The following is an 18,640-nucleotide window of genomic DNA, read 5'->3' on the forward strand; positions in this document are numbered from 1 at the left end:
TAAATCTCATTGAGGGCCCAAAACCCAGGGCCCATAATCTTGTCCTAAGTAAGAAAAAACAAATAAACAAAAAAAATCCCTTTCCTTCTGTTTTTCCACCAGCAGCTGAGGTTTAGCCGGTAGGTACTATGTCTGTTACTGGTCCCTAACCACTAAATTAGTCCCATCACCAGCCATCCTGATTTCTGAAGAGGATTGAAAGTGCAAACTATGTCTAGGTATCATCTAGACAATGGATATGATAGGAAATAAGTGGATCAGGGGGCAGGTAAAGTACTAGTATCAGTGGTCTCTTAAAATTAGCTATCTAAGCGGGATACCAGCTGTAATCATGCCTGTAATCCTAGCCACTCAAGAGGCAGAGTTCTGAGGATCATGGTTCAAAGCCAGCCTTGGCAGGAAAGTCTGTGAGAAAATCCTATTTCCAATTAACCACAAAAAGTCAGAAGTGGAGCTGTGGCTCAACTGGTAGAGCACTAGCCTTGAGCACAAAATGACAGGGACAGTGCCCAGGCCCTGAGTTCAAACCCTAGGACTGGCATTAAAAGAAAACAAACCATAAAAAATAACCATAAAAAAAAAACCATAAAAAAAAAATAGCTTTCTAATGTAGTAGCACATAGCGCGCCTATGTAGTCTATATGAGCTAGCATCCCCAAAGTTGACAGACCTCAGAACACCTTCCTGGACTAAGCCCCTGCAGTAAAAAAGCAAGGCTGCTTGTCCCAGTTCCTCCAGAAAAATCCACCCCAGCTCTGGAAAAGAATTTTGGGAAAGAAAACAGAAGTAGAAGAAGATAGATTTCTGATAAAAAAAAGTAATCTTCATCCTAGTTTTCATTACCTTGAAGCAGGGAGTGATAGTGGAAGGCCAGCGGACAGGGTCCTTGAGAATAAGGCTAACTAGCTGAAAGATGCTTGTGGTGTAGAAGGGAGGGGTGCCTACAGCCAGCTCATACAGGATACAGCCCACAGACCAGAGATCTGCAGTGTGGTCATAGGGTCGCTCTTCCACCAGTTCTGGAGACATATATAGCGGTGTGCCTTTGATTGATGTCAGCACCATAGTATTGGTGCTCATAGCCCGGGCAAATCTGCAGCAAATGACAGGATTAAAGTAGAAAGGAAAAAGAAATTCTAAAACTAGTTACTATGAGAAAACAAAATCTGGTCATGTACTGACCAGATATACCCAACCAGAAGAGAAAAGCACCTTTCACAAATCCCAGAGGACCCAGCAGGAGGCCTAGATTTCAACAGAGGTTCTAAAATGAGGCCCAAGGGGCTGGGAAGGTGGCTCAGTGGTAGAGCGCTTGCCTTGCATGCATGAGGCCCTGGGTTCCATTCCTCAGCACCAAATAAACAGAAAAAGCTGGAAGTGGCACTGTGGCTCAAGTGGTAGAGCACTAGCCTTGAGCTGAAGAGCTGAGGGACAGTGCCCAGGCCCAGAGTTCAGGCCCCACAACTGGCAAAATAAAATTAAAAAAATATGGCCCAAGTAAGCCATCAATATGCTGTAAGACACCTTGTAAAACTGGAAGCACAGATGGAAGCTCAGAAATCTTACCCAAAGTCACAGAGCTTGATGCCACCATCCTTGGCAAGAAGGATGTTCTGAGGCTTCATGTCTCGATGTAGGATGCGGTGGGAATGCAGATAGTATAGGGCTGACACCAACTGGGCAGCAATGGCCTGAACCTAAAGGTCATCCAGGTGAGAAGAAGAAAGAAAAAAGAAAGAAAGAAAGAGCCAAATTATATGCCAAAGACTTCTATTGCCACTGTAATTCTGATCTTTCCCTCTTTTGCATTCTTTCAGAACATCACTCTATACGATCTTTATACCACACTATACTGTCCTTAATTTTTTTTTTTTTTTTGGGTCCAGTCATGGGGCCTGAACTCTGGGCCTGGGCGCTGTCCCTCAGCTCTTCAGCTCAAGGCTAGCACTCTACCACTTGAGCCACAGCGCCACTTCCGGCTTTTTTCTTTTTGCTTATGTGGTGCTGAGGAATCGAACCCAGGGCCTTAGGCATGCAAGGCAAGCGCTCTACCACTGAGCCACCTTCCCAGCCCTGTCCTTAATTTTTATTCCCCTTGTTAATTTTTTTCCCCCATTCATTTATTCAAGGAAAGTCTTCTGAATTTCTTGCTAGCTTGTATGACCATGAGATTTATCAGATGTATCATCTATAAGGCAACAATACTCTCTACCTCATAGGATTATTGTTTGGATGAAAAGAGTTAAAATACACAAAGCAATGGTTAGTATAGTTCCTGGAATACAGTGAACATTTGGTACATAGTAGTTGTTATTAAATAAGATGAGGTTCCTTTTCTCAAGAGTAGTCATGCATACAAGACAGACAAAACAAGACAAATATTAAAAATAGTGATTGAAAGACAGTGTTGTGATAAGAATTCTTGGGCAGAGGTTACTTGTTAGACTTCAGAGAAACTCCTAGAATGAATAGAGCTGGAGATTATTCAAATTCCATTCTAACCTGGTGGCAGATTCTGTCCTATCACAGCTCTTATTTCCTACTATTCTCCCTCTCTGGTACACTACTGATCTTCTTTCTTAAAGGAAGACCATTAGTGACCTTGACATTGATAATAGCTAACTATTTAAATATCTGGATTGAGTATTGTTAGAAATAGCTCAGGAAGTTGGATCTCCCATAGGAATAAGGAAGGACACCAACTCAGAAGGAACTCAGTAAAGTTTACTTCTGCAGAAGAGCACTCCATCAGCCAAAAATCTTGCAAGCAAGCACACAGAACAGACAGGTCACTTCGTTTTTCCCTAACCCAGTAGGCCCTGCCTCTCTGTTTACATTGGCTGAGCTCAAGTTCACAATCTGCAAAAGGATATGGCTTAAATAATAGGATATAATTAAAATTTAAGGAGTTTCTAACAGTATGTTTTAAAAGTGCTCAACAAAAAAAAGGCCTATGTAGCTAAAGTGTAATTAAAAAGGGCCAAGGCTGCCACCTGGCCAAAGCAGGAACTTTTCAGAAAAACAGTTCTCTCAAGATTAACAGAAAGGAGCCAGGTACTAGTAGCTCAAGCCTATAATCCTTGCTATTCAGGAGGCTGAGATCTGAGGATCATGGTTCGAAACCAGCCCAGGCAGGAATATCTTTGAGATTCTCTTTTTCTCTTTGTTATGGTACCTAGAAAAAGCCAGAAGTAGTGCTGTGGCTCAAGTGGTAGAGCACTAGCCTTGGGCCAAAGAAGCTTAGAGACAGCATCCAGGCCCCTGTGTTCAAGACCCAGGCCCAGCACATACACTTACACACTTACACACACACACACACACACACACAGATTAACAGAAGGAAATGAACTACTTGGATAGAAAAGTTGCTTTTCTCACAGTTAAATATTATTATTATGTCTAGTTCCTCACTATAAATGAGGAAACTAAATACAAGGAGATTAAACTCACTTGTCTGAGGAACCTAGCTAGTAAGGGCAGATCCAAGCTTTGTATTCAGATACTGTGACTTCACTATTTACAACTTTATTTATACAATGCCCTAGGAACACCTAGAATCTAGCATTCATGAGAATCTTCAAAAATGCAAACTTTTCAGCGCCCTTGGTTTGCCCTATGAGTCCTTCACCTAGAGAGGGACCAGGGTGAGAAGTTTAAGCCAGGAAACATACCTGTTCTTCAGGAAGTTTTCCATCATCTTCCAGGATCTGAAAGAGCTCTCCCTCAGCATAGTCTGTCACCACTACCACCTGCAGGGAGAAGGCAATAGTACTGATGGAAAATTCATGTATTATGAAGTTGGGAAATTCGTGGGACTCTTATGATATGGGAGAGGTGACCCTAAACTAATAAATCATACCTCTTTGTCAGTCTCAAAGCTATCAAGCATATGCACAATGTTGGGATGCCGTAGACCCCGCATGATTTCAATCTCTCGTTGTAGATTCCTGAGCTCTTTCTCTGAGCGTCCTAGTTTGGGGATGAACTTCAGGGCCACCACCTGATAATAAAGAGAATAGTCAAGGCCTGGTCCATACTGTTGACAAAGCTAGGATTTCAACCTTTACCTTCATTCTACTTGAGCAACTCTTTATCAGATCTGCTAGCCTCCCCTTTCTATTTTCCCCATAGTGTTCTGGTCTTAAAGCTTCTTCCACCCTTCCCCCTCCTCCACCTTCAGGAAACAGCCATTGCCAAACATCCCTTTGATAGATTCTGGAATATGTGTTCTGATCTAACCACTGGAGTCAAGATGAGAAATAGAGAAAAGAGGAAGAAAAATGAAGAGAATAGATTTCACAAAGTTTATTTCTTCCTGCAAAGAATAATACAGACTAATAAGAATAATAACATTATTGGGTCATGCCTGTAATCCTAGCTACTCAGGAGGCTAAGTTTCAAATTCCTGAGACTCTTATCTGCAATTAACTACCAAAAATCTAGAAGTGGAGCTATAGAAAAAGTGGTAGAGATAACCTTGAGCAAAAGGAGATCTGGGACAGTGCCCAAGCCCTGAGTTCAAGTGTGCACAACCACACACACACACACACACACACTATTTGCTGTTTACTAGGTGTCTGACATTGTACCAAGTAACTGGATGTGACAAAACATTTAATCCTCAACTATCATCAGTCAGATGTTACGCCTATCCCCACTCTAGAGATGAGGAGGGTAGACGCACACAGAGAATTGCAGTAGCTCTAAGACTAGAAAGTAATGAGCTGGAATTTTATTTGAGAGCTTATAAGACATATGAAGGAGGACTGGGAATGTGGCTTAGTGGTAGAGTGCTTGCCTAGCATGCATGAAGCCCTGGGTTCAATTCTTCAGTACTACATAAACAAAAAAAGCCGGAAGTGGCACTGTGGCTCAAGTGGTAGAGTGCTAGCCTTTTCTTTCTTTCTTTCTTTCGTTGTCATAGGGCCTGAACTCTGGGTCTAGGTGCTGTCCCTCAGCTCTTCAGCTCAAGGCTAGCATTCTATCACTTGAGCCACAGCACCACACCCAGGGCCTCATACATGCAAGGCAAGCACTCTACCAATGAGCCACCTTCCCAGCCCAGTGCTAGCCTTGAACAAAAAAAGCTCAGGGACAGTGCCCAGGCCCTGAGTTCAAACCCCAGGACTGGAGAAAAAAAAAGAATTAGTATGAAGGAATTATATGGAAAATGGACTATGCAACTTGTGGGCAGGGACAGGAGGGGGAAATGGGGAAAACAAAGAAAGGAGTGATTTCCAAAAAGAAATATACTCATTACTTATGAAACAGTAACCCCTCTGAATAACAGCTTAATAACAACAATAAAATTATATTTTCATAAACAAAGAAGTATGAAAGAGTCAGAGCCTTAGGAATACATGCTGGCATAAATGCCTCCCTTCTGGTCCCATTTTCCACTACTAGAGCTACCAAATCCCACTGAAAAGATAATTCTCTTTGTGCACTACCTGAGCACTGTATTTTTTTCGACCCTTGTACACTCTCCCAAAGGAGCCTTCACCAATCATCTCCAACACATGGTACTTTTCCATGACGAGGCTTTCAGGATCTCTCAGGTGGGAGAGGAGGATGGTGGCACAGAGCTAGGGGTCCAGAGACAGTTCCACACATCTGGGGGGCCTGCTTCGCACAGGAGAGAGGGATAAAGGTTAGCTGCTTTACCTTCTCCTCTTCTTTTCCAAAACAACCCGGACTTGAAGAACATCCTAGGTTACAGTGGCTGGGAAGATAAGACCTCAGGACAAACATAGTACCTCTCTGGAGATGCTCGCGACCCCAATCCAGCCCCCTGCCTCCCTCGAGCTAGCCTTTCCCACCCAGCCTCTTCTAACTTCCCTCAAGTTCCGGCCGCCCTTGAGCATCCTCACCACCGCTGCCTCCATCCCTGTCCAAACCTTAGCTGGCCACGATCGCGCTCCAACGCCATCCCCGGGCCGAGGGTCGTCCGCTCGGGCCTCCAGCCGAGCACTTTCTGGCTGCCTGTATACTGTGCTTGACTTGAGGTCGCCCCCAAGGGCCGACCTCTTCGGTTTCCCGTTCTTACCAGTTTGACTCGCTACAACCGGTCAGAAGTTCAGGACCGAGCTCTCGCAGGTGTGGGAACGGACTTGGAGCAGCCATAGGCACTTCCCGGGACACTTCCCAGCTGTCGCCGGGTCACCGGGCCCCGCTGAGGACCGGGAGTCTGCGGTTGCCTGGAGACGGCGCTCGCTGGCGCGTCTCCACCCTCTCCCGCCCAAGTTTTCCGCCTCCGACTTTCCTAAGGGTATTTCCGGTTCCGGCTGCGGGCCGGGGAAGACATGGCGGCGTCTGCGTCGGCGGCTGCCGGGGAAGAAGACTGGTAACTTTGGGTCATGGGCTTTGGATGGCCGCCTGGATCTGGTAGTAGGAACTAGTGGCGGCCGCAGACGGGTCCGTACGGCGGGCGTGTGGGGCGGAGAGACGGGTGAGGGATGGCCGAGACCCTGACACCTCTCCCTAGGCGAGCTCCTGGACCCGAGGGTGGAGGGGCGCCGCTCTGAGCGGAGGAGGCCGGGTCTGCCTCGGCCTGGCCACTCTGGTTCCACGAGTAATCGGTTCGCCCTCTCCTCCTCCTCTGGCCACACCCCCTCTGCTTACTCTCTGTAGTGAATTTTCTCGGGTTTAAGGGATGGCTGCCCATCACACCTCACACCTCCCCAAACCGATGCCCTCCAGCTCGCTTCCCCCTTGCCCCTTTGGAGCAGCCCATTTCCGCCTAGGTTCTGCTCAGTCTCCTCTCTCCCCGACAGTACCGACGAGGGCAGTTGTCAGAATAAAGCCTATCCCCTACGGGAAGCTCTCTTTGTCCTCCTCCCAAGCATTCTTAAGAGATCAGAATCTGGAAACGGTAACCCTTCTGTACAACACCTTAATAATGACACTAAAATTTTATTCAAAAAACAGAGTCTGTGAGGACTCTGGGATTCGGACATAGGATAAATATGGGTTCATTTCACATTTTATTAGCTGGGTGATGCTGACCTGGCCGCCCAGCTTTTGTGAGTCAGTATCTTCAGCTACATAAAAGTGGGTGTGGCATGTGCCTCATAGAGTAGTTGAGAAAATCACCATGGATTTGTAACATACAAATTCCTTTATTCTTTATTTTTTTGGGTCCGGTTGTGGGGCCTGAACTCTGGGCCTGAGCGTTGTCCCTCAGCTCTTCAGCTCAAGGCTAGTGCTCTACCACTTGAGCCACAGCGCCACTTCCGGCTTTTTTTTCTTTTTGCTTATGTGGTGCTGAGGAATCGAACCCAGGGCCTCAGGCATGCAAGGCAAGCGCTCTACCACTGAGCCAACTTCCCAGCCCATACAAATTCCTTTATATGAATCGCTCTGATGAGACTAGATAGACTCCAAAGAACAAAGTAATTTGTCAAAAGGTTCAGTTACTACTAAGCCCAGATCTTATACTCAATAATAGGACATTCCACCATCCTTTGTCTTTTTTGGGTGGGATGGGAGGGTTTTCCACCCAGCTGCCATCCTATCCTGTACCTAACATCCACCCAGTGGGCTAAATGTGGAAAGAACTCTTGACTGAAGCTGCACTCAGTTATACATTGGTTCAGTGAGCTCCACCCGTGGTCACCATCTAGGCAAGTGATTTTCACTGCTAGGAAGAACGTTTAAGATTCTGAGGGGACACCTAGTGCCCTGAGAGGGCAACAGTGACCGCAGCAGCCTGTGGCACTCCCAAGATTTACATTTCTGTGTCAAAGTTTTACATTTTAAGGTTTCTGCCTAAGGCCTGATAATAAAAGTCAATAAGAAATGGGGGCCAGTGCTGGCGGCTCCTACCTATTCCAGAGGCTGAGATCTGAGGATTATGGTTCAGAGCCAGCCCAGGCAAGAAAGTCTGTGAGACTCTCCACACTCCCATTGACCACCAGAAAACCGGAAGTAGTGCTGTAGCTCTAGTGGTAGAGCATTTGCTTTGAGCTGAAGAGCCCTGGGACAGCACCCAGGCCCAGAGTTCAAGTCCTACAACCAACCAAAAAAGAGAGAGAGAGAAATGGGGATATAGGTCTGTGGTAAAGTGCTTCTCTAACATGGGTGAGGCCCTAGGTTTACTATTTCCTCTTTCTCCCCCTACCTCCCCCTCAGCCCCCCCCCAAAAAAAAAAAACTACTGATAAAGACCACTTGGGCAGATCTTGGTCTTGATGAAAAGGGAAAGATTTATAAGACAGAAAAACATGCATCTTTCTATATGTTGCCTAGGTAGAATTATGGAATTACTTCATCCATGGCATTACAATCGTCTGTATTTATGTTCATACGTATGTATTCTCTGATTTAAATCAAGACTATGGATCCTAACTTAGAGTCATGATTATAAATAATAACGAGTACTTTTCCTCTTTCCTTATAAATGAAAACGTTATATACAAACTAGAAGAGGACTTAGACTAACTGCTACAGCCCGAATACTATGGAATACTTTATAGAAACAAATCATCTTTAATCCTCACAATAACCCTAGAGAGTAGGGATGGAGGTATTGTCTATAAATACATTAAATAATGTGATTCAGTCTTATAGGGAAAAAAAAGTAAATGACTGCTGGGTGCACGTGGCTCATGCCTGTAACTCTAGCTTCTTGGGAGGGAGGAATCTAAGAATCTCAGTTTGAAGCTAGCCTGGGCAGATAAATCCATTGAGACTCATCACCAGTTAACGAGAAAACAGCTAAAGTGGAGGTGTGGCTTAGTGGTAGAACACCAGTCTTGAGCAGAAAAGCCAAACAAGAGTCCAAACCACAGTACTAACATGAGAGGAGGGGGCGAAGGGGGAGAGAGGGAAGAGAGAGAGAGAGAGAGGTGACTCTTCAGATCATGTAGCTAGTGAGTATAGCTAAGGGCTTTTGTTTTTGTTTTTGTTTTTGGGTCCGGTTGTGGGGCCTGAACTCTGGGCCTGGGCCCTGTCCCTCAGCTCTTCAGCTCAAGGCTAGCACTCTACCACTTGAGCCACAGCGCCACTTCCGGCTTTTTTCTTTTTTGCTTATGTGGTGCGGAGGAATCGAACCCAGGGCTTCAGGCATGCAAGGCAAGCGCTCTACCACTGAGCCACCTTCCCTGCCCCCCTTTTGATTCCCATGCTTCCTATCTGGCTACTTGACAACTTAAGGAAATATATTTCCCTCATTTAAGAAGAGGCTACATTAAAGCAGATTGCCTTTTTTTTTTTTTTTAAAACAATGCTAGCCTTCATTAGCCTTAGTAGGCTACATCTGGGCTAACTGTAATGGTGATCCAATCTCCCCCTGACTCTCTAGGGTTCTTCCCTCTGAAGTTGAAGTATTAGAGTCTATCTATCTGGATGAACTACAGGTGATTAAAGGAAATGACAGGTATGTATTAAACTAGTAGATATGAGTCCCCTTACTAATGAGAGAATTCCATAGAGAATCGATCCTTAAGATATCATTCTTGATTGAGAGATGTTTCTCATATAAACAAAGGCTATTCATTAGAGCCTTTTAAAAGAAAGTCCAATGCGCACTTCCTCTGCCTGCTTTACTGTTTCACCCCCTCCTTGCCAGCTCTCAAGTCCCTGCCCAGTCACATCCTGGGTCTCCACTTCATCCACCTGCAGATCTTCACCATGGGAGATCTTGATCACTCTGCACCCCGCCACTGCAGAGGACCAGAATTCGCAGTATGTCTGCTTCACACTGGTGCTTCAAGTCCCAGTGAAGGTAAGGCATCTACTACATGGCAGCAAGGGAGGAAGAGGACAATCCCTGGGTGAATCATTTTAGCAGTAATTTGTTGCTTTCTCTCCACTAGTATCCACAGGAAGTACCACAGATCTCCATCCGTAACCCCCGAGGGCTTTCAGATGAACAAATCCACAAGTAAGTTGGGCAGGTCAGAGCAAGAAAATGGGATATTGGCTGGGTGCCAGTAGCTCATAACTGTAATTCTACCTACTTGGGAGGCTGAAAGTCTGAGGATCACAGTGTGAAGCCAGCTCAGACCGAAAAGTCTATGAGACTCTTATCACCAATTAACTAGCAAAAAGTCATAATTGTAGCTGTGGCTCAGGTGGTAGAGTGACAGTGTTGAGCAAAAAAATTCAGGGACAGCTGGACATCGGCTTGTGCTTGTAACTCAGCTAGCTTGTAACATTGGCTACTCAGGAGGCTGAGATCTGAGGATTGCAGTTCAAAGCCAGCCCAGGCAGGAAAGTTCCCTGAGATTATTATCTCCAATTAACCACCAGAAAATGGGAAGTGGTGCTGTGGCTCAAGTGGTAAAGTGCTTGCCTTGAGCTGAAGAGCTGAGGTACAGTGCCCAGGCCTAGAGTTCAAGCCCCACAATCAACAACAACAACAACAAAAAATTAGGGACAGCATTCAGATCCTGAGTTCAAACCGTAGCCTTGGAACCAAAGAAAACACAAAAACAAAAAAGAAAAATGGGATATAGATCTGCCTAGGGAAGGAGGTAGGTCTTAATAGCTTCACTTTCTTCCAGGATCTCACAGGCGCTGGGCCATGTGGCCAAGGCAGGGCTGGGCACTGCCATGCTGTATGAACTCATTGAGGTAAGGTATGCTAGCCTGGTCATTCCTTTGAGGCTAGACAGCCCCTGAGGGCTTCTTAAAAATATATCTGGAGTCATTTACTTAGTTCTTGTTGATGTAGAGCTTAATATTTCAGAAAATTCCCACAAAGAACATCTGTGACTTCCCTAGGTTGCCTGTTTAAGCATCTTGATAGAAAATTACTTTTCTTGCTCCATTTTCAGTGCATTTCTTGTTCTCTTGGCACTGACAAGTGAAAGAGGCAAAGACAGATCTTGCCCTGCAGGATGGGTGGGAATGAGGGATTTTTAGCAACAGATGACCATCTGATTGAGCTGATTAGAAGAAGTCATGGTTCCTTTTCTTGAAGAATATTCTCTGGTTAAGAAGACAACTAGCATGAAACAACATACAGAACTACAAGTAGAACACACAACTTTTCTTGTTGGAGATGAAAATCAAAGTTAATTTTGTTATCCTTGGGATTTTTAAGAAAACTGTTGTTATAAAGCGAAGATGGGTATCCTAAAATCAGGGACTGTGCATTAGAACACTGTACCACTCCTAAGTCAGGCATCTATAATGCAACTTTGACCTCTGAATCCTAGTCATGAGAATCAACATTTATTTATTTATTTATTTTTTGGGTCCGGTCGTGGGGCCTGAACTCTGGGCCTAGGTGCTGTGTCCCTCAGCTCTTCAGCTCAAGGCTAGCACTCTACCACTTGGGCCACAGTGCCACTTCCGGCTTTTTTCTTTTTGCTTATTTGGTGCTGAGGAATCGAACCCAGGGCCTCATGCATGCAAGGCAAGCACTCTACCACTGAGCTACCTCCCCAGACCGAGAATGAACATTTAATATACCACTCAGTGCATCTTCATTTCTCTGCCCACATGGGCTATCCATGCCTTAACTTTTTTTTTTTTTATATATACCACTCTGGGGCTTGAACGTAGGGCCTGGTAGGCTAGCGCTCTACCTCTTGAACCACAGCTCTGCTTCCAGCCTTTTGATGGTTAATTGGAGATGAACAGTCTCAAAGACTTTCTTGCTTGGGCTGGCTTTGAACCTCAGTCCTCAGATTTCAGCCTATTGATTAGCTAGGATTACAGGCATGGGCTATTGGTACTTGGCTCAGACTTTATCTTAAAACAAAACAAAACAAACAAAAAAAACTTCAACTTTAGCCAGGTTGTTCCTTTTGGTCATGTATATCACTTGGATCAACTGCTTTTTTATAAACTGGCAAATTTGTATTATAGGTCTGTTCTTTGTAGAGAAAGCTTCACTATTGCTGTCCCAGTCCCTCCTAAGCAAGGCTAAAGGGTGTCATTCCCCATATTCTGTGTCTTTAGCTTCATGGGCAGAAGACTTCAGTAAAGAGATCTGACCCTAGACAAGTACCTGTGTCTCATGCCTGTAATCTTAGCTACTCAGGAAGCTGAGATCTAAGGATTGCTATTCAAAGCCAGCCCAGGCAGGAAACTCCATGAAATTTCAGTGAGCCACCAGTGCCAGCTTAACTTGGATTTTGAAGGTGGGAAGATCAAGTTTGCGGGAGGGATAGGGACACAGAAAAAGGATTACTTGTAAGCAAAGCACTGCCAGGAAGGAATGTATAAATACACGGTAACAAACTCACTTGATGGACATGAAGCTCAGTCTACCACTTCTGGGAGTGGTAGACAGGCTTTGCACACAGTCTGCCTCCATGTTTGAACAGCGCATCCTCTCTCCTCTCAGAAAGGAAAAGAAATCCTCACAGATAACAACATCCCCCATGGCCAGTGTGTCATCTGCCTCTATGGTTTCCAGGTGAGTTCCTCAGCTGGGACCTGGGCTGTGTTTGGCACAAGCAGAAGAGGGCTGGTGAGTGAGTGCTGACACAATGCCCTACTTCTGTCTTCCTGCAGGAAAAGGAGGCCTTCACCAAAACACCCTGCTACCACTACTTTCACTGCCACTGCCTTGCTCGGTACATCCAGCACATGGAGCAAGAACTGAAGGCACAAGGACAGGAGCGGGAACAGGAACGGCAGCATGCCATCACCAAACAGGTAGAAATCACCAGCCCCTGCTCTTACCTGATAGACCCCCAGGCCTTCACAACCACTCCCCACTTCTGTGCTCTAGTTTTCACATTGTTAGAGTCATAAATACCTTTGAGATGAATGAAATCTCTGCCTAGGATAAAGGCATCCTTCTATGCACACAGCTTCCCAGGCTACCACCCCATTCCACCTCATTGTTGAGCCAGGTACACTTGGGCCCCACAGTCTAAACCCTCCATAACACTGGGGCTGGTGGATGGGGACTTGGGGATGAATTCTCCTCTTGTTTTAGAAGGCAGTTGGTGTGCAGTGTCCTGTGTGCCGAGAGCCCCTTGTGTATGACCTTGCTTCCCTGAAAGCAGCTCCTGAACCCCAACAACCCATGGTAAGAGGATACACTTGTAATCAGTCAGAAATAGTGGTATTTCCTAAGAAGGAAGGGATGGCAACTTTTCTCTCCTGAATGGGATCTCTGGAGACTGAGTAAAGCCACAGCCCTCATTGAGAGCCTAAAGCCTCAGGAACCCAACCAAGGAACAAAACTCACGCTTCTGAGGCAGTTCTGGGAGAGCAGGGGTTCATATCCACTGCTTGCTCTTATTCTATCCCCACTGCCATCTGCTGCTTTCCCTTTAGGAGCAGTACCAACCCAGTGCTGAGAGCTTACGCCAGCAGGAAGAGCTCAAGCGGCTCTACCAGAGGCAGCAGGAGCGAGGTGGCATTATTGATCTTGAAGCAGAGCGGAATCGATACTTCATTAGCCTTCAGCAGGTGAGGAAGTGTTCCCTACTTGTCCCTTAGTACCATCAGCCATCTTAAAAACACAGGTCTACCATGGCTCATGGGGTGTACTTTGTTCTACCAGAGATTATAAGCTGGTGGTGGTTAGCTGATAGGAGAGGGAGCCAGCCGGTCCCTACTTTGAGGAACTGTATCTCCCTCGAAGCATCTCTTTTCTTTTCAGCCTCCTGCCCCTTTGGAAACTGAGTCAGCTGTAGAGGTCTCCAGAGGATCCTACACACCTAATGCCCTTGCTACAGAACAGTCTTCCTCACCAGCTTCCCAGGCCACCCTGCCAACTCCTCTGCCTGTGGCTACTCAGTTTGTGTGTGAGAAGAATCCTGGGGCAGGGCTAAACCAGCAGAGATTGGGTGAGACCCAGAAAGCCATGCTAGATCCACCCCGGTCTGGTCGAGGACCCTGGCGACAACCCAATCGGCGGCACCTGAAGGGAGGGGAGTGCTGTGCCCTGAAAGGTACCAGTGACAAGCAGGAACTGCCTTCTGAGAGCCCCCTCAAGGATCCTGTGGACCTAAAGCCAGAACCCCACAACCAAGGGACTAAGGGTCCTCCCCAAGACAAAGCACCTAGCAGCTGGCAAGGCCCTCCATCCCGCAGGACTCGGGACTGTACTCGCTGGGAGCGCTCCAAAGGCCGGACACCAGGTTCTTCCTACACCCATGTACCCCGGGGCCAGGGAGCATACCGGCCTGGCAGTCGGAGGGAGCCCCTGGGTCTGGAATCTGAGGAAGGTTCCTAGCAGTACTTTGGGGGGACAGGGAATTGGGAGTGGGTGGAGGGAAATAAAGAGACTTGGCCTTGTTTGGCTTTCTTTGCTCAACAGCACTTAGTTTGTGAGGTCTATTTGGCTCTGTCTAAATTCCTAGCAAGAATGAGTTATGGTAGAATAGCCCCCACCTTTGCTTTGAAGTCTGTTCTCCAAGATCAGGGTAGAAAGGGGCTGACTTTTTCATTGGTGTAGTCAGTTTCAGAGAGAAACAGTGGGAAATTGACATTAAATGGGGATAATCCTTAGACAGCACCCTAACACAACCCACATTTACATATATATTTCTTACTTGGATACCCTTAGATGAAAGCATGTATCTTCCTGTTTACTCTTGTCTCTTCGGTCTTAGGCCCTGGTCCTTCATCTGTGTATGTGGTGACCTAACATTTTTTCTGTAAGCATCTGATTGCAGACCCTGCTTTGTACTCAATTCTGACAGAGAGGGAGGAAGGGAGGTCAGAGACCATATTAGTGTGGCAGGTATTTATTGATTTCAAGAAGAAAGCTGAGGATGGCTTGGTGGCTCACCTCAGAGACTCAATATTATCAATTGCCCCTACAGGGTCATTTTTGTACAGCATAAAGTACCCCTGGACTTGGGCAGGGCTGATCTGCTTTGTAGCTTGAAGAACATGTTTTGCAAAGGTCTCAGCTAAGGAGGGTGCTTGTCCTGGATAGAACTTCTGGAACATCTGGGTCAGTTGCCAGTGTGAGCAGTAGCCCACATACTCCTTCATATCTACTCTCCCAGGGCGTATCAGGGCAGGGTCCAGCCTGAGAGAAGCAAAATTGTAGATGATACTCTTATTGGTATCCCAAAGAGATGTTCCCCTTGACATGGTTCTCCCAAGGCATAGAAGTGGTAGAGTCTTGCTTTCTTACCTGTCAACATAGTTGGTAGTCATGAACACAATCCGTGCCTCAGTGGACGCCACACCATCCAAGGCATTGAGCAGTCCACTGAAGGTGAGGCGACCTAGACCTTGGTACTTGATGGGGTCTACAGGAAGAGAAACAGAAGCATGAGTGGCCATGTACTAAATACCTTGTTCTACTTGCCACCAAGGCTCCCTACTCAGTGTCTCTTGTTGCCAGCCTCCATCAATCCTCTGGATTTCTTGCTTTCTCCCACTGTTCCTCATTTGCTCCTGTACCCCACTACCTTCACTTAGAGCTACTCCCAGGCTGTGGCTCAAGTGATGAGTTCTTGCCTAAGAAGCACCAAAGCCTTGAGTTCAAACCTTAGTAGTGCCATAAAAATTCAAGTTAAAAAGAGAATCACTCCCCTTTCCCCACACTTAAACTTACTCTCCACAGCTAAGTCTCGACTGAGAAAGGCAGCATCCACATCCTCCAGAAGCACCAGGCTCTGCTGTGGGGCTACACTTAGTAAGTGGTTGAGCCGATCATCAGAGAGGCTGGAATCTGTGAGGCTCAGCAAGCAGATGCTGTGTTCCAGTTCCCCGGCCAGGGCTGTGCTGTGGATAATGGCATGGCAGAAGTTCATAGGCAACCTAGGATTCCTCCTTGGACCCAACTGCTCTATCTTCTGTCTTGAAAGGTGTGTCACAGAGCCTAACTCCTCTCCTACCCCCACCTAATGTTCCACACATCTCTTGAGGAACATCCTGGTCTTGGATTCATTTCCTTCACTAGCCCCAGGCCAGTTTTTCTACAAAGGCTAGGTTTTGCCCACTTAAGAGATTTTTAAGGGGCCAGGAAAGTGGCTCAGTGGTAGAGTGCTTGCTTCATATGCATGAGGCCCTGAGGTTGATTCATCAGCACCACATAAACAGAAAAGGGCAGAAGTGGCGTTGTGGCTCAAGTGGTAGAGCGTTAGCTTTAAGCTGAAGAGCTCAGGGACAGCGCCCAGGCCCAGAGTTCAAGCCCCACAACCGACCCATAAAAGGGGGGATTTCGAGCCAGTTGCTCACATGTGTAATCCTAGGTACTTAGGAGGCTAGAATATGAAAATGATAGTTCAGTGCCATCTCAGATGGAAAGTTAATTAGACTCCATCTCTAACCAGCCAAAAGCAGGGCTAGAACATGTTTTAAATGGTAGTATCAGCCTAGCAAGCTTGATGCTCTGAGTTCAAACCCTATTACCAAATAAATTTTTTTAATTACTCACATAAAACTGCTCTTTCCACAACCAGGGGGCCCATAAAGCAGGTAGCCACGTCTGTAGGGAATGCCTAGGATACAGCCACAATAAATGCAATCAAAAATGAATCATATTGGAAGTGGCGCTGTAGCTCAAGTGGTAGAGCGCTCGCCTTGAGCTAAAGAGCTGAGGGACAGCGCCCAGGCCCAGAGTTCAAGCCCCACGACCGACAAAAAAAAAAAAAAAGAATCATATCCTTTGCCATAGGTATCCACATTAATTTTCAGGTCTGCTTCCTGTTATTCTGGTGGCCTTGATAGGAAAAAAAAAAATCACCCCACAGGTAACCTTTCTCTTTTATCACTGGGAATTGAGATAGAAATATACATATATGATATATATATATATATATATATATATATATATATATATATATATATATATATATATATATAATGCTCTGACTAAAGCCAGCCTACTTCCTACTCTCCTGTTAAACACAAGCAGTCTAGCTCAAAGTCCAGCTGCTTCTCACCTCTATCAGTGTACCACTTGGGATTATCAATGAATTCTCGGATGTCTTTGACAATCCTTTCAGTCAGACCCTGATGTAGAATTACAGAACTCAGTGGTCGCCGCCGGCGTGGATAGCCAAAAGCACGCCATTCAGAGCCCACAGCTGTGTACATCACTGTTTTTCCTTCTTCCTGTTGTAGAGCTAGTTCTCGAGCTGGGAGGGGAAAGATGAGACAAAATCAATTACTTTCTCCTTCACAGACTGCTTCTTTGATTAGGTAAAGCTATGCCCAAAAGGACTCCCAGCACCCTAGGTTCAGATCTTGTTCCTTGTCTCCAAGCTGCTCTTCTCTGGAGTCCAATGTTCCCATCTCTGCAACCCCCATACAAAGCCTGCCTGTGCCATTCTATACCTTCTTCCAAGATGTTGAAAAAAACCTTCCGGTCAGTGCCCAGGGCCGTGAAGGTGACAGATTCCCAAGGAGTTCCTGTCTGCAAGTCTATCATCTGCATGTCTCGACTTCTTTCTACCCGGATCCATTTCCCCTGATACCTGAATAAAAATGGTCAAGATGAGTGCACGAACCTGGCCAAATACAGTTTTCTTCATTTGCCTTTACATTCTCAGAGCCATTCTCTGGGTCCCAATCTTACCATATGAAGTGGTTTCCAGGGCTGGGGATAAATTCAAACTTGGTGGAGATGCGGCCACTCTCATGTTGAAGATATGAAGTTTCAACACTTAAGTGCTGAGTTCGAGTACTGTAATGTGTGAGCCAACTAAGCAACCAGGAATAGCTTCTGTCTCGAGCAGGTACTTCCAGTGTTATCATGTAATGGCGCCGAAATGCCACCAGGCCCATTTGGGCTCCCTTCCGGGCTAGGGCAAGGGCTGTGCCCACACCCACCAGCCCAAATCCAGCCCCAAAGTACGGATTGTCCTTTAGGGCCAAAACAAAGTCTGCAAGTGGCATATTGACAAGGAAAACCAGCCAGGTACCAGTGGCTCAGACCTATAATCCTAGCAACTCAGGAGGCTCAGATTTGGGGATCACTGTCCAAAGCTAGTCCAGGCAAGAAGATCCCTGAGACTGTTATCTCCAATAAGCTACCAAGAGTTGTTAGAGCATTAGCCTTGAACACAAATGCTCAGGGACAGCACTGATGCCTTGAGTTCAAGCCCCAGGACTGGCAAAAAAGAAAAAGAAAAGGAAATCCAGAGGGTTACAAGTTTGGAGGCATTATCAAAACCTAGGAGTGGGAGAGGGAGAAGAGACAAATTAGTTTTGAAACCAAACTGCACTTTACATTCCCACATTCTTGCAGAAGCAGAAAGGGCAGCTCAACAGTACTATGTGCTTCAATATCCTCCTTTTGTAGAGTTCAGGTAGTGTTGAAACACTAAGGTGGACCCTCCAGGACCTTCATTCTATTTTGCTGATCAGTAGCCAAATTTATGCCAATATTTGGAGATTCCTTAAATGCATGAGAAAAAAATAACCAGCTTCATAGTAGGATAACAAATGGGCAGAATTTTAAACAGTGAAGACAGAAAGGGGTCCATTGGCTAGTCAGCAGGAGTGGCTTTTCCGATGATCTTTCATTGCCTACATGCCTTACCATGATTAATGTCCTTCAAGTACCTTCTTCCTTAGACCTAATTCCTAATGTTCTGTTTAAAATTTTATTACTGTGTCCCACCTAAATTGTTTCTTTTAAAAAACATTACAGTTCCTGAAATGCCATCTGAAAGAGTTTTCAGCTCTTGAATCAACAGTTACACAAGGTTCCCGAGCTTTCTCCATAAGCATTAGCTCCAATTCTATCACTCTAGAGCATCTTC

The 18,640-nt window shown here is 45.9% G+C and overlaps 3 protein-coding genes across 8 annotated transcripts in view; 1 reads left to right on the forward strand and 2 right to left on the reverse strand.

Annotated features, from left to right (window-relative positions):
- Stk36 (serine/threonine kinase 36) overlaps nt 1–6,208 on the reverse strand; it is a 32,798-nt gene extending 26,590 nt beyond the window's left edge. For 2 of the 5 annotated variants that reach the window (XM_042679360.1, XM_042679358.1), the window contains exons 1-6: nt 6,047–6,208; nt 5,451–5,622; nt 3,860–4,000; nt 3,672–3,749; nt 1,567–1,697; nt 844–1,093 (exon numbers count right to left, since the gene is read on the reverse strand). In XM_042679360.1, the coding sequence (XP_042535294.1) occupies nt 844–1,093; nt 1,567–1,697; nt 3,672–3,749; nt 3,860–4,000; nt 5,451–5,534 (684 nt within the window). In that variant the 5' untranslated portion in view covers nt 5,535–5,622; nt 6,047–6,208. Of the gene's footprint in view, nt 1–843; nt 1,094–1,566; nt 1,698–3,671; nt 3,750–3,859; nt 4,001–5,450; nt 5,626–6,046 lie in introns of those variants that run through there. The other 3 variants (XM_042679361.1, XM_042679359.1, XM_042679362.1) reach the window with 3 other exon arrangements.
- Nucleotides 6,209–6,290: 82 nt separating this feature from the next.
- Nucleotides 6,291–14,228, forward strand: Rnf25 (ring finger protein 25). 2 transcript variants are annotated; one of them, XM_042679037.1, is made up of 10 exons: nt 6,291–6,343; nt 9,301–9,375; nt 9,621–9,723; nt 9,815–9,882; nt 10,505–10,574; nt 12,298–12,369; nt 12,468–12,611; nt 12,898–12,990; nt 13,242–13,376; nt 13,570–14,228. In XM_042679037.1, exons 1-10 carry the CDS (start codon nt 6,303–6,305, stop codon nt 14,143–14,145), a joined length of 1,377 nt encoding a protein of 458 aa, XP_042534971.1. In that variant the 5' UTR covers nt 6,291–6,302; the 3' UTR covers nt 14,146–14,228. The 2 variants fall into 2 exon arrangements, with proteins under 2 accessions (XP_042534971.1, XP_042534972.1); XM_042679038.1 differs by having other exon boundaries at nt 12,901–12,990.
- A 415-nt stretch (nt 14,229–14,643) lies between these two features.
- LOC122107371 (mitochondrial chaperone BCS1) lies at nt 14,644–17,860 on the reverse strand. Its single transcript, XM_042679045.1, has 7 exons — nt 17,452–17,860; nt 17,211–17,350; nt 16,817–17,011; nt 16,309–16,372; nt 15,484–15,653; nt 15,058–15,175; nt 14,644–14,949 (listed from the first exon to the last, which is right to left on the reverse strand). Exons 1-7 carry the CDS (start codon nt 17,769–17,771, stop codon nt 14,700–14,702), a joined length of 1,257 nt encoding a protein of 418 aa, XP_042534979.1. The 5' UTR covers nt 17,772–17,860; the 3' UTR covers nt 14,644–14,699.
- Nucleotides 17,861–18,640: the final 780 nt, after the last annotated feature.

Source organism: Dipodomys spectabilis, unplaced genomic scaffold, assembly GCF_019054845.1.
Source record: "Dipodomys spectabilis isolate Male_0828 unplaced genomic scaffold, ASM1905484v1 ptg000051l, whole genome shotgun sequence".
NCBI lineage: Eukaryota > Metazoa > Chordata > Mammalia > Rodentia > Heteromyidae > Dipodomys > Dipodomys spectabilis.

Coding starts and splice junctions, on each gene's coding strand:
- Rnf25 (XM_042679037.1), top strand. CDS start 6,303: ATGGCGGCGTCTGCGTCGGCGGCTGCCGGGGAAGAAGACTG. Junction 12,370..12,467: donor TCTGCCTCTATGGTTTCCAG/GTGAGTTCCTCA, acceptor GTCTTCCTGCAG/GAAAAGGAGGCCTTCACCAA. Junction 13,377..13,569: donor ACTTCATTAGCCTTCAGCAG/GTGAGGAAGTGT, acceptor TTTTCTTTTCAG/CCTCCTGCCCCTTTGGAAAC.
- LOC122107371 (XM_042679045.1), bottom strand. CDS start 17,771: ATGCCACTTGCAGACTTTGTTTTGGCCCTAAAGGACAATCCGTACTTT. Junction 17,351..17,451: donor CCTGGAAACCACTTCATATG/GTAAGATTGGGA, acceptor ATTTTTATTCAG/GTATCAGGGGAAATGGATCC. Junction 17,012..17,210: donor TTTCAACATCTTGGAAGAAG/GTATAGAATGGC, acceptor TTCCCCTCCCAG/CTCGAGAACTAGCTCTACAA.